We start from the raw sequence: 22,970 nt of genomic DNA, 5'->3' as shown, positions 1-22,970 counted from the left end.
AGGCAGTTGCTCTGACAGAATCAAGAAAAATAGTAAATGTGCAGTTTGTCAGAGAGCAGAATTGATCTATTTACAAGCATTTTTGATAGTAAATAAGTAATATTTTTCTAAATTTATAAGCACTTCTGACAATTTATGAAGGTTATTAATTAAAACCACAGATAAGAACATAATTCATAATTTTTATAAATTTCAAAATAACCTAAAAATTACTTGACCTAAAAACAGAACTAGTTTTGGCTGGGTGCGGTGGCTCACGCCTGTAATCCAACACTTTGGGAAGCCAAGGTGGGTGGATCACCTGAGGTCAGGAGTTCAACACCAGCCTGGCCAACATGGTGAAACTCCATCTCTACAAAAATACAAAAATTAGCTGGTCATGATGGTGGGTGCCTGTAATCCTAGCTACTCAGGAGGCTGAGTCAGGAGAATCACTTGACCCTGGGAGGCAGAGGTTGCAGTGAGCCAATTTCATGCCATTACACTCCAGCCTGGATGATGAAGAGAGACTCCATCTCACCAAAAAAAAAACAAAAAACTAGTTTTAGCTAAGACAAGGTAGCCTGAGAAAGAAAATTTTAAAAAATAACTTTTTTAAAAAAAACTAGATTTATTTTTTAAAATGCTATGAGTAAATTTTATAAAACAAAGACTCCTACTGATTAGGAAATATGTTTTCAGCTTATGTAGCACAAAGAGAATTCATAGCTGACATTTTTTATTCATAGAGACCTACATATTTTTACCTTGTCTGGAAGCAAATGTGTTATATGAAGACGGATTACAGCTACCAAGATTAGGGTGTTCTGGTTTTACAAAATACTTTTCCACTGCTCTGGAGGAGGGCACACTAACAGGTTGAAAACTACTAGTCTTGAGTGCAGCACTAATAAAATGAGTCTAGAAGAAATAAGATTATGTTATTGTTTTCAAATATCATTTGAAAGAGATAATAAAATACATTGAAATATTAAAGAAGTTAAACATAATTTACTGTACTTAATGAAAAAATACATATTACACTGCAAATATGCACTGTAGAAGCAGCAGCGATGCCACTGGAAAGATGTAGAATCGCACTAAGCCTGACTCTGCTGTGTGACCTTAATTATTTTCCTTAACCATTCTAAACCTCAGTGCTTTCCTTTCTACCTCAGATATGGCTCAGGGGCCATTGCTGCCAGCTAAGAGAAGACCAGGAAAGAGAGACCGTCACCCTAAACCTCTACTTATATCAGAGAATTCAAAACTAAAACATCCCGTCTTTTATATCCTCAATGGTAAGATTTTGTTTGAAGCAAAGGTTTGAAAATCATTGACAGTAAGTTCTCAAATAAATATCCATGCTTAGCAGCAGCAATAACATATATATTTGCAGATAAATGGAAAAGAGCGACAACATAGTTTTCAGCACTGTTTATTAAAATGTCTGAAATGAGGTCAGGTGCAGGGGCTCATGCCTGTAATCCTAGCACGTTGGGAGGCCAAGGGGAGCAGATCACCTGAGGTGAGGAGTTCGAGATCAGCCCGGCCAACATGGCGAAACCCTGTCTCTACTAAGAATACAAAAATTAGCTGGGCATGGTGACAGGTGCCTGTAATCCCAGCTACTCAGGAGACTGAGGCAAGAGAACCACTTGAACCAGGAGGCAGAGGATGCAGTGAGCCAAGATGGTGCCACTGCACTCCAGCCTGGATGACAGAGTGGGACTCTGTCTCTAAAATAAAATAAAAGAAAATAAAAATAAAGAAAAATATCTAAAATGAGCAAGTATCTTAACTAATAAAACTGGTTTTGGGCTGGGCACGGTGGCTCACACCTGTAATCCCAGCACTTTGGGAAGCTGAGGCAGGCAGATCACCAGAGGTCAGGAGTTCGAGACCTGCCTGGCCAACATGGTAAAACCCCATCTCTACTAAAAATACAAAAAATTAGCTGGGCATGGTGGCAGGCACCTGCAATCCCAGCTACTTGGAAGGCAGAGGCAGGAGAATCACCTAAACCTGAGACATGGAGGTTGCAGTGAGCCAAGATCACATCATTTTGTCACCTACTCCAGCCTGGGTGACAAGAGTGAAACTCCATCTCAAAAATATAAAGAAATAAATTTCACATTAATTAGAAAAAAAGTAAATTAAAACCAACACATTTACAATACTGATCATTCACTCACTCAAAAAAAAAAAAAAAAAAATTTACTGAGTGCTAAGTAGTGTTCTAGGACTTAAAAATTCCAAAATAGGCCGGGTACGGTGGCCCACGTCTGTAATTCCAGCACTTTGGGAGGCCAAGGTAGATGGATCACTTGAGGCCAGGAGTTCAAGACTGGTCTCACCAACATGGTGAAAACCTGTCTCTACTGAAAATATAAAACTTAGCTGGGCATGGTGGTGCAAGCCTATAATCCCAGCTACTCGGGAAGTTGAGGCATGAAAATTACTTGAACCCGGGAGGTGGAGGTTGCAGTGAGCCGAAATCACACCACTGCACTCCAGCCTGGGCGACAGAGAGAGATTCCATCTCAAAAAAGAAAAAAAAAATTCCAAAATAAATAAGAAAGTATGCTATCAGCTTCTTGTGAAAATAGCACTTTTTATAATAACTCCAGTGTCTCAGTCTCAAACAGCATTAAAAATGTTCATTCTTTTACTTAATTAAATGCCAAAGCAAATATGTATACCAGGTAGTTCTTATCCAAGGGTGTGCATCAAAATCATTATGAAGCTTTCAATGATTGCCAGGCACTACCTCAGAATTGCTGGTTCAAAATCTCTGAAAGTCCTAAGCAAGTGTATGTGTATAATGTTTTTTTTGAGATAGGGTCTCACTCTGTCACCCAGGATGCAGCACAGTTGCATTATCATAGTTCACTGTAACTGCAAATTCCTGGACTAAAGGTCTCCTCCAGTCTCCCTATCTTAAATATCTGGGACTATAGGCACATGCCACCAGGCCAGGTTTTTTTTTTTTTTTTTAGAGATGAGGTCTTGCTACATTGACCAGGCTGGTCTTGAACTCTTGGCCTTAAGCTGTTGTCTTAGCTTGGCCTGCCAAGATGCCAAACACAAAAAGCATGAATATTTTTATAAAGTTTTACAAGTAATTCTAGTGCACATTCTCAGACTAAAAACTGCTGATATAAACACATAGCTGCAATATGATATAAGCATTTAAAAATGCGGCCAGGCATGGCAGCTCGCGCATGTAACCCTAGCACTTTGGGAGGCCAAGCAAGGCATATCACTTGAGGTCAGGAGTTCGGGACCAGCCTGACCAACATGCTAAAACCTCGTTTCTACTAAAAATATAAAAATTAGCTGGGCATGGTGGTGTGTGCCTATAATGTCAGCTACAAGGGAGGCTGAGGCAGGAGAATCTCTTGAACCTGAGAGGTGAAGGTTGTAGTGAGTGGAGATTGCAACACTGTACTTCAGCCTGAGCAACCATAGCAAGAGTCCATCTCCAAAAATAAATTAATAAAAATAAAAATGATATGAACAAAAATAGTGTAAAAGGAAGAAAAGCCAAACAGAGGGAGAGGTCTCACAGAACTAGTGACATTTGAGATATAACAAGCAGAGTTATTCACATTAGAGAACAAAGACAAGCAAATCATTATTTAAGAATTAAAACTGTTATAATCTAATGAGCTACTGCAATTATCAATGAATATTAGCTGAGAGATTCAAGTGAAAGATTAAGGAATCTGTACTGGCTTTATTATGGATACCTGAATATCTATTTGTTGTTGTTGTAATTTTTCAAGATTTCTTATGTGCTGCTCCATGAACACGTTCATCTGCTTTTCATGATCATGACAGTGTAGTTTCTCTTGTTTACTCTGAATGCTTGTTTGCTGCTCTGTAACACGTTGTAGGTGTTTATCAGTCTCCTGTAACTTACTAAGTAATTCTGTAACAGAATTGACTTTTGCTTCCAAATCACTCTGCACCTAAAATAAAAATATTTTTTAAATTCACATTATAGGATACCAAAAATATGTCTAATTACTAGAAATATTATTTAAATCAGAGAAGTGATCACATTTGAGCCTTTACCCACTAAATGTCTAATGATTTAATGCCTTTATTTTTAGAGTCACAGAAATGAAAGGCAAAAGACAACTATCCTTAGGTAAATGTTTCCTCTCAAAAACAAAAATTATACCAAATCTGCCACACAGAATTTTATGGTGGCTAAAAGATACTTAAGTGGAAATTAAAAAGAAGAAAACTACTGTAAAGCAAAATGGTTTTTGATACTTTACTAATGCAAGGCTGAGTTAGGTCAGCAGCCTTGAGTTCTAGTTTTGGCTCTGTCACTTACTCGTTCCAGACTCACGTGCCTACTATGACCTGTCTCTCTGCTTCCCCATTTAGAAAGTGACAGCCAAGGTATAGATTATCTCTACGGTTCCTCTAGCTCACAAATAAGAATAACTAATTATCCAGGTTGCCCAGGACCAAAATGTTTCCCAGGAGGCAGGACTCTCAGTGGTAAAATTAGGAAAGTTCTGAATTTGCTAGCGCCATCACAGTATTAGAAAGTAATTTTGAAAGTTCCTGAGAAGTAATAGACAACCACAAATGGGAAAATTCTTTCAAATTGAGAGCAACTACAATGTTTCTAGTCTATAATTGGACACAACCATTTATAGAATCAGTTCTTAATAAGTACTTCTATATTCACAAAGTAGTTACGAATATCTGAGAAGAAAAATATACCTTTATCAATGGAGCTGCGGTTGCAATGGCAGCAGCAGTTGCTGCAGCCACAGTTGTAGCTGAATCAATTCCACTGGGTGAAATTCTAGTCTCCTGAGTAACAGCATCCTTCTCTATGTCTGCATCTTCTAATAGATGTACCTTTACTTCCTTAAAAACAGGCATGCTTTGAGCTCTATAAGTAAAAAGCAATAAAAATGTATTCAGTAAACTACACATTGAATTATTTCAACAAATATTTACAAATGGTAATCTGCTAAAGATGGTTTTGATTTTTTAAATTAAATCACCTATTAAACAAGGTCATTTGGTTAACAATATTTACTAAGGTCCAGGTCGCTAAGAGCTAAAGAAATAAGATAATTCCTTCAAGATAGCAATATTATTTTGGGGAAAATAAAAATTACACATATGAAAAAGGTATGAAACAATTAAAAAGACATATTATCAAGAAGTACAAATTTAAAACACTCAGTGGCTCACCCCTGTAATCCCAGCACTTTGGGATGCTGAGGCAGGTGGATCATGAGGTCAGGAGATCGAGACCATCCTGGCCAACACAGTGAAACCTCATCTCTACTAAAAATCCAAAAATTAGCAGAGCATGGTGGTATGCGCCTGTAGTCCCAGCTACTTAGGAGGCTGAGGTGGGAGAATCACTTGAACTGGGAGACAGAGGTTTCAGTGAGCCGAATCACGCCACTGCACCATAGTCTGGGCAACGGAGCAAGACTCCGTCTCAAAAAAACAAACAACAACCAAAAACAAAACACTCAGAAAAAGCTCTAAGAATTCAAGTACTAAGCTTTACTCCTAAAGGCAGACAACCCAAGAAACACTGTTATTTTCTTTCTTCTTTTATTATTTTGTTAAAGATTAGTCAAGTATAGTAGTGAGAAGGGGAGAAAGAGTAGAATAAGTTTTGTTTGGGCCAGGTAGGGACCAGCACTTTGGGAGGCCAAGGCAGGTGGATGGCTGGAGCTCAGGAGTTTGAGACTACTCTGGGCAACATGGTAAAACCCCCTCTCTACTAAAATACAAAAAAATTCACTGGGCATTGTGGTGCATGCCTGTAATCCCAGCTACTCAGGAGTCTGAGGCAGGAGAATCACTTAAACCTGGGCAGCAGAGGTTGCAATGAGCCTAGATCACACCACTGCACTCCAGCCTGGGTGACAAAGCAAGACTCTGTCTTCAAAAAAATTATTTAAAAAAAAGCCTGGTCTGTAACTGACTGTGAACAATCGAGATAACTTATTACCTTCAGACAAACTGCTGTTGTTTTTAAATTCTTGATAATTTTATTCTCCAAATACTTGATATAAGAATTATAACATTATTGGCCAGGTGCAGTGGCTCACGCCTGTTATCCCAGCACTTTGGGAGGCTAAAGTGGGCAGATAGCTTAAGGCCAGGAGTTCGAGACCAGCCTGGGCAACATGGCAAAATCCTGACTCTACAAATAATAAAATTATCCAGGCATGGTAGTACACACTTGTAGTTGTAGTTACTCAGGAGACTGAGTCAGGAGGATCTCATGAGCCTGAGGAGGTAGAGACTACAGTGAGTCGTGAATGCACCACTGCACTCCAGCCTGTGAGACAGAGTGAGACATCATCTCAAAAAAAAAAAAAAAATTATAGCACTATTGATGTACACTTCATGACTTTTTTTTTCTCCTGCTTTATTGAGGTATAATTGAAAATAATTGTATGTATTTACAATGTACAATGTGATATTTTAATATATGTATACATTGTAAAATGATTACAGTCAAGCTATTAGTATACCCATCCCCTCATGTAATTATCTTTTTATGTGATGAGAACATTTAAGATCTACTGTCTTAGCAATTTTCAAGCATAGAATTCATTATTAACCATAGTTACATGCTGTACAATAGATCTATAGAATTTATTCATCCTGTCTTAGAGAAATTACACCTTTTGACCTGTATCTCCCGCTTCCTACCCACCCCAAGCCCCTGGCAACCACGATTCTACTTTCTGCTTCTATAAGTCTGACTTTTTCAGATTCCACATGTAAATGGGAATAAATGATATTCATCTTTCTGTGCCTGGCTTACTTCACTTAGCATAATGTCCAAGAGGGACTGTTAAAACTGCTGAAAAAAAATTTCTTAATTCTAGCTCATTTAGATTTACTTAATAAATGTCACTCAAGCAGGCTGGGCACACGCCTATAATCCCAGCACTTTGGGAGGCCAAGACAGGTGGATTGCCTTAGGTCAGGAGTTTGAGACCAGCCTGGCCAACATGGTGAACACTGTGTCTGCTAAAAATACAAAAAATTAGCCAGATGTGGTGGTGGGCGCTTATAATCCAAGCTACTTGGGAGGCTGAGGAAGGAGAATTGCTTGAACCCAGGAGGCAGAGGTTGCAGTGAGCCAAGATTGTACCACTGCACTCCAGCCTGGGCAACAAGAGCAAAACTCAGTCTAAATAAATAAATTAATAACACTCTGTTTATTAAAATGTTCACAAAATACACTATTAAGAAGCCTGGGTCAGGTGTGGTGGCTCACACATGCAATTCCAGCATTTTGGGAGGCCAAGGCAGGCTGATCGCCTGAGGCCAGAAGTTTGATACCAGCCTGGCCAACATTGTTAAACCCTATCTCTACAAAAAATACAAAAATTAGCCGGGCATGGTGGCATGCACCTGTAATAACAGCTAAATGGGAGGCTGAGGCAGAAGAATCACTTGAACCTGGGAGGTGTGGGTTGCAGCGAGTCAAGATCATGCCACTGCACTCCAGCCTGGGCAACAGACTGAGACACTGTCTCCAAAAAAAAAGAAGGCTGAATTAGCCAGGTGCGACATGACTCTAATCCTAGCACTGTGGGAGGCCGAGGCAGGAGTATTGCTTGAGCCCGGGAGTTCGAGACCAGCCTGGGCAACATGGTGAACCCTGTCTCTACAAAAAAAAATTAAAAATTAAAAAAAAGACCCTGAAATAAAAACAAGTCCTGCAAATAGATACATATTTTCAATAAGGCATTTAATTAAATACTAAAATTAAAAAAGGCTACCTAATTTGTTCTATATTTGGTCTCAAAGAAAACAATGAAAGGAACTGCTGACAAAACTGAAGAGTCCCTAAGAAAGTCTAAGTAAAATCGGCAGGAATATGTTCCATCTCCAGCTGCTGGACTCCTCTCTTGATTTTTAAAAGTATTACAGAACTCTTAAACTCACTTCTCTTTGATATTCCCCTATTTATACTAAAAATATTTTTCTCTCTGTCTCAAAATGTTGAAGTCATCTTCACTTCTCTACTTGCTTACCTACTCAATTGAGTCATAAGGTTTGGTCAATTATTTCATCACAATCGCGTGAAGAGTGTCATAGAATTATAGAGCTGGGGGAAACTCAGAGGTCCTTCCATCCTAATTTCCTAATTTTATAAATGAAGAAATTACAGTCCACAGAAGTCACAGGATATCCTAATTTCCTAATTTTACAGATGAAGAAATTGCAGTCCTGAGAGATAACAGAATTTACTTGATCATTATCATAGAACTAGTTAGTGGTAGAGTCAGGGCCCAATTCCCAGAGGTCTTCCCATGACACCAGAGCTTTTGCTCTCAGATTAGCACTTTTCCCTCTTCACTTCTCTCTCAACTGTAAAATTTCATCACCTATACTAACTATTCCATTCTTCCAGTTTCTACAAGCTTCCTACACATAAGTCACCATTAAAAAATATAAAATTATTCCTTATAAAGAACTGAATTGGCTAATTTCCTGTATAGCTTTCTACACACAAGGTTCTCCTCACTGACTCCACATACCATGCCATGCACACAAGTGACTCCATGCTTTTTCCTCACTGTGCTCTCTCACCCTTCTTCCACCCAACTTACTACATCCTTCTCCTCCTTTAAGGTGCAATGCAAGTGTTACCTTCTTCAGGAAGCCTGCTCTTATACCTCCTCTTGATCTCTCCCTTCATTAACTTTTTTTTTTCATTTACTATCAGTGGAGGCTTGCTACTCAATCATCCCAGGGTTTAAATATCTGTATAGAACAATTTAATAATATATTGAATGTAATTAATCATTCATTCCTCCATATACATACATAGTATCTCCCCAATTAAGCTGTAAGCAACCTGGGGTAGGGAATGGTAGAGGGACTTCTTTCATATCAAACAGCGACTAACAAAGGGTTAGGTATGTAGTAAGTGCTCAATATATATCTTTAACCAATTGAGGGGTAGACTATGAAAATATAATTCAGGAATTCCTTTTCTTTAAGGTTTCTGCCTCAAGTCTGAAAGTGACTTATCTTTGCCTAACAAGAGAAATAATATAAGGCTAGACATAAATTTCTTTATAGGCTTTTAAATTTTATTTTTTCCAATTATTAAATTAATAAATGCTCAATGTGGCAAATGTAAAGAGCTATGAAATATAAACATCGAAAAAATGCATATAACCCTCCCATTAAGAAGCAATTATTTCATTCGTCTTCTCTTTTAGACAATTTTTCTTTATTCTTAAAACCACTGCCTATCCCAGTACTATGCTGCAACTATTCCCACCAAGGCCACTAATAATCCTTCTTGCTCAACTTAGAGTACAGTTTTCAGTTCTTACCTTCCATTACCTCAGAGCAGCATATCACACTTGAAACTTAATCCCCCTTGGCTTTGTTAACACCATACCCACTACATCTCTACATCTCTGGGCAAACTTTCTGAGCACCATTTGGAAGCTAGCTTGCATTCTCCACATACTCCTTAAATGTTTGGTTTTCTCAGAGTTTATCCAGCCCTAGCCATCTTTCTTTTCACTGCCATAATCTCACTGAATCACTTCAACTATTCGCAAAGCTTATATTTAGACTGCCATTTACATAATGATGACTTCTGCATCTTAATTTCTAGTTTGGATCCCTTTTGTGAATTTGACTTTTTGATTTTTTTTTTTTGTGACAGGATCTCACTGTCACCCAGGCTGGAGTGCAGTAGCACAACTCTGGCTCACTGCAGCCTCAACCTCCTGGGCTCAAGCAATCCTCCTGCTTCACCCTCCCAAGTATTGAGGAATACAAACACATGCTACCCGGCCTGGCTAATTTATTGTTTGTAGAGATGGGGTCTTGCTATGGTTGGCCAGGCTAATCTCAAACTCCTAGGTTCAAGTCATCCTCCCACCTTGACCTCCCAAAGTGCTGGGATTACAGGCATGAGCCACTGCCTGGGAATTTCACCTTCATATTCCATTTTTTACTGAACATTTCTTACCTGCATGTCTCATAGGAACCTCTAACCCTTGCCCATGCCCAGAATAAAAGTTATCCCCCACAAGGATTTCCTTTCTCAATGAATACTACTACTGACCATGTATTGTGAAAGCCAAAAATCTGGGATCCATCTTTAGTGCCTTCCTTACCCTCATACCTAATTAATAATTCTTATCAATTAACTCTTCTAATAATCTTCCAAATTTGTGTCTTTCTCTCCAACTGAGCATGATTCTCACTACCATACCACCACTTCCCAGTGTATTCAGGACCAATCTAATTCATTCCTCCCTGAAAACTCCATAGCCAATAATTCATTTCCTGGACTACAGTCTAGCCCTCTTCCAATCCATTTTTTCATACGACTACCACAGTGTGTATTTTAAGAAATATATCTAATTCTTTAAAACTTTTAAATGATTTGCCATTTCTCTTATATTAAAGACCAAATTCCTTTAGAGGAGTTCATAACCTAGTTCCTTGCTTACCTCTCCAGTCACACATAAGGGAGTTCTCCCCTTGTTCCAGACACTCTGGCCAGAGTCTTCATTCCTCTAAGGCTTTAGAGTACATTATAATATCAAATAAGGCAAGTTCTCCATCATTCTATTTTTGTTTTTGCTTTTCCAAATGTATCTTAGCTATTCCAAACTGACTGTATTCTATCTGGATGGATTCTTAACTCTGTGTATGTGTATACACACACATATGTAGTATAAATATATATATACAGTATATACACAGGCACACATTTGTTTTTCTCAACTCTATGTTCTTCCAGGTAAGTTTTAGAATTACATTTCCAATTCCCATCTACCACTTATTCTCAAAATAAAAAAAAAATTTAAGAGTGACCACACCAAAACAAATGTTAATTTTGTTACAACTTATATTTTTACAGTACTTAGTCTTCCCATTCAAGAACACGTTGGGTCTCTTAATTTATCTTAGCCTTTGGTTATTTCCGTTGGCAAAATTTCATACTTCTTCAGATAGATTCTATAGACTTCTGGTTATGAGTATTACCAACTTTTTTTTTTGGTGGGGACATTGCTATGGTCATTGTTATTTCATTTTATTACTGAATATGTGAATTTATTATTGAATATTGCTGAGTATCTGGTCACCTTCCTGAACTTTCATTAGTGTAAAAATTTCTGAGTTAGTAGTCTCTTGGATACTCTGAATACATAATATTTTCTACAAATTATAATTTTGCCTCCTCTTTTTCAATATCTAAACCTGATTTCATTTTCTTACCTAACTGCTATAGCTAAGGCTTCCAAATTACGTTTGAAAAATAATGGACATCTTGTCTTGTTCCCAATTTTGCCATAAAAGAGGGTATTGACTACAGGTTTACAATAAACATTGTAAAAAAGTATCATTCTGGCTGAGCACAGTGGGTCACGCCTGTAATCCCAGCACTTTGGAAGACTGAGGTGGGCAGATCACCTGAGGTCAGGAGTTGGAGACCAGCCTGGCCAACATGATGAAACCCCATCTCTACTAAAAATACAAAAAATTAGCTGGGTATGGTGGCAGTCTGAAATCCCGGCTATTCAGAGGACTAAGGGAGGAGAATCGCTTGAACCTGTGAGGCGGAGGTTGCAGGGAGCCAAGATCATGCCATTGCACTCCAGCCTGGCAGCCTGAATGACAAGAGTAAAATTCCGTCTCAAAAAAAAAAAGAGAATGTATCATTCTATTCTTAGTTTTAAAGAAATTTGTGAGTATATGTGTGTGTGGTGATTGAGTATAAAATGGGTATAGAAGGGAGGCATAGGGAGAGATTTGTTAAAGGATACAAAATTACAGCTACATCAGCTACTTAGGAAGAATAAGTCAGGAATAAGTTATAGCTAGACAGGAAGAATGACTACAGTAGGATGAGTTACACAGTTTCAAATAGCTAAAAGGAGGATATTGAAGGTTCCTAACACAAAGAAATAATAAATGTTTCAGAGGATGGATATGCTAATTGCCATGATCTGATCACTATACATTATATGTACACCACTATGTACCCCACAAACATACAATTATTTGTCAATTTAAAAAATAAAAAATTTTAAAACATATTGGCACAAAATTTCATTAAATGTGACTGTCGTGCTTGTCACATATATTTTCTTATTTGATCAAATCATATGAATATATTAATAGATCATGAATTATTATAGTAGGGCAATGGCTAAGAGCACTGTCTCTGGTGACAGACTGCCTGGGTGAGTTCAACCCTTCTAGTCCATATTTGTAAGCTCGAAACATTTTTAGACATGCCTTTGTAAAGACTGAGTAGTATGTAAGAAGCACAGCCAAGCATGTTGGCTCATCTCTGTAATCCAAGCACCTTCCAAAGGCTGAGGTAGGAGGGCTTCTTATGTGCAGGAGTTTGAGACCAGCCTGGGCAATACAGTGAGACCCTATATCTACAAAAAGTAAAAAAGCTGGATGTGGTGGCACATGCCTGTAGTCCCAGCTACTCTGGGATGGGGTTGGGGTCACCTCCAGGTGGGAAGATCACTTCAACCTGGGAGCTCAAGGCTACAGTGAGCTGTGAACCTACCCGTGAACTCCAGCCTGGGTGACAGAGTGAGACCCTGTGCCAACAAAATAAAAAAACAAACAAGAAAAAACTAAAGAAGTACAGAGGACAGTGCCTGGTGGATAAGTGTTACATTAGAATTTGCTATTACTGTTTTTAAAACATTGCTATATTGCTGGGCTAAACTCTACTTAATTATTGTGTATTAATTTTTCAATGTATGATAAGATATAATTTGCTAACTTATAATAATATATCAATATAATTGTATCTTTTTCTTTAACTATTAGAATAGTATTAAATTATTTTATTTCATGAACTAGGTTTTTTTTAATTATAATAGTATGATGAAAATATCTCTGATGGAACTAATTGTTAGGTGTTGATACTTGGGCTAGGTTAGCATCATAAAATGACATGAGTGGCATACTTTGCTTTTTATTACTCTGGATCAGAATATATAGCATGATCATAATCTGGTTCTTAAAATTTTTCAGGAATTCAAACAAAATCATGACTGCTTTTGGAGATTGCTCTTTGAAGGTTTCTTTCAATTTACATCCCAGTAGCTAACCTATTAAAATCTTCTTAGTTATATGGTTATTTTTGGTGAGTTATTTCTTTCATCTAGATTTCTTAATTTGTTGCATTTAAGTACACAGTATTCTTACTACAGTATTTGCTTTTTACCTTCTCTAAGTCTATTATGTCCTCTTTTCATTCCTAACATGCATTCTCTCACCAGTTTTCTGACTTGGATTTGTCCAGGATTTGCTTATTACACTGACATACTTCCAGAACTAGTTGAAAACATTCTACTGTGTTTATGTTTTACTTTATCTGGTATACTTGGTTTCTTCCACTTTCCCTGCTTTTTTCCCTATCATTCAGCATCTATCTGTCTGTCTGTCTATTTTTCTACTGAGATGATGCCTCATTCTGTCACCCAGGCTGGAGAGCAGTGACATGAACATAGTTCACAGCAGCCTCAAACTCCCAGGCCCTTCCACCTCAGCCTCCCAAACACCTGGAACTACAGACACACACCACCATGCTGGTTAATTTAAAAAAAAAAATCCTTTTTTGTAGAGATGAAGTCTCGCTATATTGCCCAGACTGGTCTCAAACTCTTGGGCTCAAGTGATCCCCCTATCTTGGATTCCCAAAGTGCTAGTGAGCCACCATGCCCAGCCTCCTTCAGGTTTTATAAGAAATTATTTTCCTACTAAATTTCTAAAATTAACTGTTCAGCCTCTTTGACCTCAAATTTCCATATGCTGTAATTTGATTTAAAAAGGTGGTAGGCCGGGCGCGGTGGCTCACGCCTGTGATCCCAGCACTTTGGGAGGCTGAGGTGGGTGGATCACGAGGTCAAGAGATCGAGACCATCCTGGTCGAAATGGTGAAACCCCGTCTCTACTAAAGATACTAAAAATTAGCTGGGCATGGTGGTGCGTGCCTGTAATCCCAGCTACTTGGGAGGCTGAGGCAGGAGAATTGCCTGAACCCAGGAGGCGAAGGTTGCGGTGAGCCAAGATTGCGCCATTGCACTCCAGCCTGGGTAACAAGAGCGAAACTCCGTCTCAAAAAATAAAAAAAAAAAAAAAAGAAAAAGGTGGTATACGCCGGGCGTGGTGGCTCACGTCTTTAATCCAAGCCATGTTGCCCAGGCTGGATATAAATTCCTGAGCTCAATCGACCCTCTTGGCTCGGCCTCTCAAATAGAGAGGATTACAGGCATGTGCCACTGTGCTTGACTTACATTTAATAAATCAAAAGTAGTATTGTAAATATATTACTTTGATTTATGAAATCACCTCTCAGAGGAAAGAGGTAAAAGAATTAAAAGCAGTTGCCTCTGGGGAATAGGCCTAGTTGTTAAGGAAATAGTGGGGCAGAAGATGGTGGTTTTTTCACTATAAGTTTTTCATAGTATTTGATTTTAAAACTCTTTACGTTTATTATCTGCATTAAACATTTTTAAAACTAACTAAAAAATAAACGTGTATACTTTGCCCAAAAAATTGGTCCTATTTAGTCTATTTAGCACATATGCCTTGAATTTTATTTCAACTAATATTGATATTGCTAATTCTTCTTTCTTTTAATTTGCTTTCTTCTCAAAATACTTTGTATTTTTATTTTCAGCCTGTTTCATTTCAAAGGTATATCTCTTGAGACCTAATTAGAATCTCTTTTAACCCAACATGAGAGTCATTTTTATAGTTTTGATTCAGTTATTATTCTCTACAATGCCATTACCTTCTCATAGATTCTCCTTAGTTGTTTTGTCTTTTAAAGAACTCTGTTCATGAGGCCAGGCACAGTGATTCACACCTGTAATCCCAGAACTTCGGGAGGCCGAGGTGGGCAGATCACCTGAGGTCAAGGGTTTGAGACCAACCTGACCAACATAGAGAAACCCCATCTCTACTAAAAATGCAAAATTGGCCAGGCATGGTGGCACATGCCTGTAATCCCAGTTACTTGAGAGGCTCAGGCAGGAGAATCGTTTGAACCCAGGAAGTGGAGGTTGCAGTGAGCCAAGATCACACCACTGCACTCCAAATTGGAAGACAAGTTTATAAAGTCCCCATTGTGGTTACAAGCAACTACTTCATCCACTAAGGGTCTGCTGGATAGAAATGGTCATTGCTTTCTATCCAAAAGAGTCAGATATAATCTGCAATTTTTTGTTCAAGTAGAGAAGATGACAGATTACACCATGCCCTAACTAGTGTTTTTTCTTATATATTTAGAAATTTCTGACATAATTTACCATCCAAATGCCTCTCTGAACTGCCATATTATGAACTGGTAATTTTATTGCAAACAAATATAAAAAGTAAAAATCTGATGGGACCAAAGAACCAGCTGTGAAACTCTGGCTGGCTCAGATCATACGTTTGCAATTTAGGGGTAGTATTTATTTTTTGTTACTCCAGTGCTTCCCAGAACATAAGTATACCATGGAAAACTGCTGGTGGAAAAAGAATAAATATTATATTTTAATAGTTACATATTAATTTTATGTATTTATTTATTTGAGACAGATCTAGCTCTGTTGTCCAGGCTGGAGTGCAGTGGTGCGAGTGGCACCATCTCAGCTTACTGCAACTTCTGTCTCCCAGGCTCAAGCAATCTTCCCACCTCCTGCCTCCCAAGTTGTTGGGACTACAGGTGCACATTAACATGCCTGACTAATTTTTGTATATTTTTTGGGTACAGATATGGTTTTGCCATGTTGCCCAGGCTGGTCTCAAACTCCTAGGCTCAAGTGATCCACCCACTTAAGCCTCCCAAAATGTGCTGGGATTATAGGTGTGGGCCACCACACCTGGCCTGTATATTTATTTATTTGTTTATTTATTTATTTAAGGCTAGTCAAGTGAAGCAGTGGCTGTATATTTATTTTTAAACAAATTCTAAAAACTACAGATTTTCCATTTACTGAAGTAATTTTAAATGTCCTTTTGAATAAAAAGAGAATTCAAAAGTAAGTAAAAAATTTTTCTATGTCCTAAGGCAACTTCTACAGTGCTCTGGTTCAGGAGTAGAATACATCTGGCCTATGAAAATAATCTCAGACTGCTACCACTGATGATAAAGATAATAATAATTGCCTCCAGACTAGCGAATGTAGTCTTCCTTCATGTTTCTCATGTGCTGTTGTCAGGGTTGGTTTTAGATTTCTTTGGTATTTAAGATAAAGTTGGAAGGGGGGATTTAGGTGGAGTAACCATGGTCTCTCTTCACTACATCCAGGTGCTAAACTCATCTCTTTCTGAGATTCTAACCAGGAAAAGTCTAAATGTCCTCTGATAATAAATAACAAGTATTATGTATAAGGAACTATTGAGCACTGCTATAAGCAGTTTAGTGGAGTGGTTAAGAGAGATGGCTTTAAAGGCAGACTGCCTCGATTTGAATCCCAGTCCAGTAACAACTTGCTAAATGACCTTGGGGAAATCAACCTCTCAATACCTCAGTTTCCTTATCTATAAAATTGGGATTCTGGCTGGGCACAGTGGCTCACACCTGTAATCCCAACACGTTGGAAGGCCAAGGCAAGCATATCAGGAATTCAAGACAAGGAGGCCAGAAGTTCAAGATCAGCCTGGCCAACATGGTAAAACCCTGTCTCTACAAAAATACAAAAATTAGCCAGGCATGATGGCAAGCACCTGGAATCCCAGCTACTTGGGAGGCTAAGACAGGAGAATTGCTTGAACCCAAGAGGTAGAGGTTGCAGTGAGCCAAGATCATGCCATTGCACTCCAGCCTGGGCGACAGAGCAAGATGTCATCTCAAAATAAAGAAAATAAAATGGGGATTCTATAAAATTAGGATAGTAATGAACTCTATTTTATAGGTGTTTGAGTTAAATGAGTTAATGTACTAGAGCACTTCCATAATAATAGTTGCTAACTGCTACTGAATATTTTATATGTGCTAGCACCATGAGGAATGCTTTATACATATCATAGTGAAAAGAAAGTTTTTCATATGTCCAAAATAAAAATGAAGCTGATACTTAAACATAAAAAAATTATCCAATTATTTTCTGTAAATGAAACTTACTTTTGCTTTAAAACTGTTCTTAGAGCATCTTTCTGTCCCATTGTATACTGACAAATGAAGAGGTCATTTTCTGCACAATCAAGACACAAAAATATATATTAAATTCCTGAATATTTATTAAATTTTGATAAGTAATAAAAAAATATTTTTTAACTAAAAGAATGTTTAGGAATTCAGCCATAGCATTTCACAATTGAAAAGGACAAGGAACAAATTAAGTGATTAAGTAATAATAGAATGGTCATAACCCCAAACTCACAGCCAACATCATACTCAATGGGCAAAAGTTGAACACATTCCTCCTAAGAACTAGAACAAGACAAGGATGCCCACTCTCACCACTCTTTTCAACATAGTAGTGGAAGTCCCAGTGAAAGCAAATGACAGACAAAGAAATAATAGGCATTCAAAAAGTAAAAGAGGAAGTCCAGTTATCTCTACTGATGACATGGTCCTATATCTAGAAAACCCTAAAGATTCCTCCAAAATACCCCTAGATATGATAAATGACTTAAGTAAAGTTTCAGGATACTAAACCAATGTACAAAAATCAGTAGCATTTCTATATACTAAAAACATTCTAGCTGAGAATCAAATCAAGAACTCAATCACATTTTTAACAGCCACACCCAAAACATAAAATTCCCAGGAATACATTTAATCAAGAAGGTAAAAGATCTCTACAAGGAGAACTAAAAAACACTGATAAAAAAAATCACAGATGACACAAACAAATGGAAAACACTCCATGCTCATAAATTGGAAAAATCAATATCGTTAAATTGACCATACCAACCAAAGTCATCTATAAATTCAACACAGTTCCTATTGAATTACCAAGATCATTTTTCACAGAATTAGAAAAAACTATTTTAAAATTCATGTGGGGTCGGACACAGTGGCTCACACCTGTAATCCTAGCACTTTAGGAGGCCAAGGTGGGCGAATCACTTGAGGTCAGTCGTTTGAGACCAGCCAGGCCAAGATGGTGAAACCCACTCTCTACAAAAAAATACAAAAATTAGCTGGGTGTGGTGGTGCGCACCTGTAATGCCAGCTACTCTGGAGGCTGAGGCAGGAGAACTGCTTGAACCTGGGAGCCAGAGATTGCAGTGAGTGGAGATCACACCACTGTACTCCAGCCTGGACAACAGAGGAAGACTCCATTTAAAAAAAAAAAAAAGAATTTATAAACATATCTAATACTAAACCTATGCAATAGGTTAGTAATAAGAAGATAACTTTCACCATTGCAAACCTTATTCTGGATTTTATAGATTCTAGCAATAGCTTAATTTTGGAGGAAAAACTAATTTAAAATGAAAATAATAAATAAAAACTGTAAGGCTATGTAATAAATGTTTAAAAATAAATTCTACCCTTAAGAAGAAAATTCTGACACATGCTACAACATGGATGAACCTTGAAGACATTATGCTAAGTGAAATAAGCCAGTTACAAAAGGTCAAATACCGTATGATTCTACTTATACAAGGTACCTAGGATAGTCAAATTCATAGAGACAAAAAGTAGGATGCCCAGGGCCGAGAAGAGGAAAAATGAGCAATTAGTGTTTCATGGGTATAGAGTCGGGAGAGATGACAAAGCTCTAGATATGAAAGGTGATGAATGTACACCAATGTGAATGCACTTACTGTCACAGAACTGTACATTTTAAAATAGCTAAAGTGGTAAAGTTTATGTTATGTACATTTTATTACAATAAAAAAATCAATTTTATTCTCTTACCTTTTTGTTTGTTGTTCTCTTCTATTTTATCCAAAGGCAACACTTGCACTGCAACATCTTTAGAAAAATTCTTTGGGATATGAAAGGAAGAGATAGGCTAAATAATTTCATGATTCATTATTTACCCAGAACCATTTACTAGCTATGTGACTACTATGTTCTGTGGGGGCAAGACTGTATATTTAATATTCTTCATTTCCATCACCACGCAATGCTGATATGCCTTAAAGCTACTCAAAGGTTTGTTGAGCCGGGCATGGGAGCTCAGGCCTGTAATCCCAGCACTTTGGGAGGCTGAGGCAGGCGGATCACAAGGTCAAGAGATCAAGATCATGGTGAAATCCCGTCTCTACTAAAAAATACAAAAATTAGCTGGGAGTGGTGGCGTGCACCTATGGTCCCAGCTACTCGGGAGGCTGAGGCAGGAGAATTGCTTGAACCCGGGAGGCGGAGGTTGCAGTGAGCCGAGATCACGCCACTGTACTCCAGACTGGCGCCTAGTGACAGAGCAAGAGTCTGCCTCAAAAAAAAAAAAAAAAAAAAGCTTTGTTGAATGAGTAATACACTATCAGACAAGTGAATGAATGACTAAATGAACTAGCAAGCAAATGTGGCACTGAGATTCAGACTCAAACCAGTTTGCCACTTCTAGCAGAGCAACTCATTTAACATCTCAGTTGCTTTAGTGAAATGTGAAATTCTGACTCATTGTTAGTCAAATGGAGTAGATAAGGATGGCACAACATCACAAAGATCACCCATTTATAATAACAGTGTATTCATACATTTGAGAAGTTTAGATATTAAATAAGGTCTGCTTAAAAATAAAAAAGACGAAACAACAAAAATAACACTCCAAAGTCTAGGCATTTACTTAGGGACCAAGCACAGCTTATAATTATACATTTTATTGTGAGCTTTTGACAAAATTGTCATGTAGTCTCACTTTAATTATGATTTACCAGCTTCAATTTTCAAATAGTGTATTGTAAAACTCTCATTATACAGACTTATTAAATTGACAATATGTAGGTCAAAACTATGATTAGCTGTCCAAATCTAATTAGGTCTTATAACTAAAACATATTTATCAAATATTTTTGGCATTATAAAGTTGAGATATTAATTTCATGTTATTCTTAAAGAACCGCCCGTCTAAAAAAACCAAAAGACCTTACAAGTGTTAGAAAGACATGTAAGCACACTTCACTTCTAAAAAAAAAACTGTACTGTTAGTTGTTCCTTTTATTTTATCTAAGAATATGTTAAGTCTCTGGGCAAGAACGCCTTTTCCCTGAATAGTAAGAGAATTTCTTTTCAGTTATCATATCTGTTTCAGCAGCCATTATCTTACTAATGGGTATTTTTTATTCTAGGGAAGGCCTTTTGTTTAATGTCTCAAACACCATTCAAAGTCAGAATTGTAGTATATAAAACATTTGTTTTGCTAAGTGATATTTAAATAAAAACAAGACATGTTGCTAATCAAACATAATTTAAGAATATATTATTTGACAATACTAAAAATTTGTATGTGAGCATAATTAAGAATCCTTTTGCTTACACTTTCTGACACCATGGGATTTTCTAATAGAGACTGGTAACAATTTCCAGCAGAAGTTAAATCTGATGAACCTAACAAAACAAAGGAATAGATTTTAGTGACTTTAAAATCAGATCCTTAGCTTTAGAAACTATAAAGTATAGGCATGATTCAAGAACTAAAAACTCCATATAATGCATAAGTTGGAAAGACAATTTGCATGCAAAAAAAGTTAAGAAAATGTATTTAAATATATCTGAAGGAAGGCTTTTACAGTTGATATTTGGGATAATAAGGTTCGGTACTGACAATAAAGTGAGATGAGCAGAAAACATTTTAAAATATAACCATACACTGTTGAATGTGGACAAACTATGGGTAGAAATATGTATACAACATAAAAGTCTAATTTAGCTTCAGGACTATTTGAGTGTCACTGCTGTATCCCACAAAAAGCAGCATTATAAAAGCATTTGGTTGTTTTTGCTCACATATTCATTAATTTGATCCTTATAATTACCAGCAAAGTGGATAAAGCATAAGTTATCCTTATTTTCACTAAGCTCTAGATAGGTTAAGTGAATTGGAATACAGAAGCCATCAACTGGCAGAAGTCCTGCTTTTCCCATTATGCAAAGAAAGTAGTCATTAGATAAAAAGCACTACTCCGGCGCGGTGGCTCATGCCTGTAATCCCAGCACTTTGGGAGGCCGAGGCGGGTGGCTCACGAGGTCAAGAGATCGAGACCATCCTGGTCAACATGGTGAAACCCTGTCTCTACTAAAAATACAAAAATTAGCTGGGCATGCTGGTGCATGCCTGTAATCCCAGCTACTCAGGAGGCTGAGGCAGGAGAATTGCCTGAACCCAGGAGACGGAGGTTGCGGTGAGCCGAGATCGCGCCATTGCACTCCAGCCTGGGGAACAAGAGCAAAACTCCGTCTCAAAAAAAAAAAAAAAAAAAAGCACTACTCGGGGAAAATAAAGCATACTATACAAGTTAATCGTATCCATCATAGATATAAACAAAAACAATATGCAAACACCCATGCAAAAAAAAAAAAAGCACCGGGTGCAGTGGCTACATCTGTAATCCCAGCACTTTGGGAGGCCGAGGTGGGCAGATTACGAGGTCAGATTACTAAGGTGGGTGCGCACCTGTAGTCCCAGCTACTTGGAAGGCTGGGCAGGAGACTCCCTTGAACCCAGGAGGCGGAGGTTGCAGTGAGCTGAGATCGTGCCACTGCACTCCAGCCTGGAGACACAGCAAGACTCCGTCTCAAAAAAGAAAAAAAAAAAAAAAAAAGCACAATAGGAGATGTTAAAGTTTCAGTCATTCATTCTATCTATTCAAACATTTTATAGGCTTCCTGGCCATTTTACCGGGAAACAGGGTCAGTTTTCAAACATCTGTACAAACTAGACTTATATCTTACATTTGGGAATTTAAACAAGAACTAAAGATTTACTATATATACTAAAACTGATAGAAAAACTACGTGGAATCACATACCACGTGATGTTCCATTCACTCTAGTCCCCGTTCCAACAGGAAGACGTTTATTTTCAGACAATGCCGGAGGAACACAGGGCAACTTATCTTTCAGCAAAACCAAATGATCTTCATGATTTTGAGAAACTACCTCACGAAGTCTCTTTGCTGGCATCTTAACACTTTTTTTCTTCTGCAGGCTAACCTCAGAGCCTTTCATATTGTCGGTCACAAAACTAGTTCCACACTTACAGACGGAAAAACTTTCTCTGTGTCCTTAAGATTTCAGAACAAAATTTTCACCTCTTTGCAATGAACTGTTTTTAAAATGTCGAAATAGAACATCCACAAAGTTGAAAATCTAAATTTTGGTATTGAATCCAGAATTAGAGACTACTATAAAGTCTAATTTACCCATTAATCCCACTCAGACTATTAATACACCACGCCAAAACGTGAACGTGGAGATGACAGAAGAATGGCCGCAGGAGCAACAATAACCGTAACAGTGCACTCCCCAACCCCAGAGCTGGTAGGGCAAAACCAAACATGTGGAGGCGGGATTAAAATTTGTTGAGAAGAGGCACGACCCACATAAAAAGCGGAATAGCTTTCTTCAGCCACAGTCTTACACACCCCTTCCAGATGCAGTCGTCGGAAACCTAAATTCACCCCTACGTGTCTCCAGGACGCCCGAGACCCGCGCCGTCACAGGTGTAATCTGACAACAGCTTCAGTTGCCCGCGGGTCACAACCCACTTTCCTTCAAACCCGCCTTTGAGACACAACACGCATGCGCGCCAAAAAAAAACTCATCCAAAACATCCAACCAGAAAGCTAAGCGCTCTCTGGTGCTCTTCCATCCCTCTCCGGGTGGAAACAAACTCCGGACACAATGGGATTGCATTCATTCATTCATTCATTCATTCATTCATTTTTTAAGGGCGCACATTGCCGCACATGACCACTCTACAGTCTCGCTCCCGATTTGTAATCCTACTTGTGTTCATCAGGGACTGTTTACATTGTTTAGCTTCCGAAGACCGTTAGGGAGGTGGGAT

The 22,970-nt window shown here is 38.0% G+C and overlaps 1 protein-coding gene across 11 annotated transcripts in view; it reads right to left on the bottom strand.

Moving 5' to 3' along the window:
- The window catches only part of KIAA0586 (KIAA0586 ortholog), a 123,413-nt gene extending 100,456 nt beyond the window's left edge, over positions 1 to 22,957 (bottom strand). For 7 of the 11 annotated variants that reach the window (XR_013521235.1, XR_013521236.1, XM_035260629.3 and 4 more), the window contains exons 1-8: positions 22,910 to 22,957; positions 21,931 to 22,185; positions 20,439 to 20,509; positions 18,875 to 18,944; positions 17,126 to 17,195; positions 4,726 to 4,900; positions 3,732 to 3,953; positions 747 to 900 (exon numbers count right to left, since the gene is read on the bottom strand). Coding sequence is in view for 9 of the 11 variants with exons in the window: in XM_035260629.3 (XP_035116520.1) it covers positions 747 to 900; positions 3,732 to 3,953; positions 4,726 to 4,900; positions 17,126 to 17,195; positions 18,875 to 18,944; positions 20,439 to 20,509; positions 21,931 to 22,185; positions 22,910 to 22,919 (1,027 nt within the window). In the remaining 2 variants the exon portion in view is untranslated. Of the gene's footprint in view, positions 1 to 746; positions 901 to 3,731; positions 3,954 to 4,725; positions 4,901 to 17,125; positions 17,196 to 18,874; positions 18,945 to 20,438; positions 20,510 to 21,575; positions 21,691 to 21,930; positions 22,186 to 22,545; positions 22,683 to 22,909 lie in introns of those variants that run through there. The other 4 variants (XM_035260634.2, XM_078335031.1, XM_035260630.3 and 1 more) reach the window with 3 other exon arrangements.
- Positions 22,958 to 22,970: the final 13 nt, after the last annotated feature.

The sequence above is a fragment of the Callithrix jacchus genome, chromosome 8 (genome assembly GCF_049354715.1).
Source record: "Callithrix jacchus isolate 240 chromosome 8, calJac240_pri, whole genome shotgun sequence".
Taxonomy (NCBI): domain Eukaryota; kingdom Metazoa; phylum Chordata; class Mammalia; order Primates; family Cebidae; genus Callithrix; species Callithrix jacchus.
Note: the sequence above shows the minus strand (reverse complement) of the source record. Positions and strands in the feature narration are given on the sequence as shown.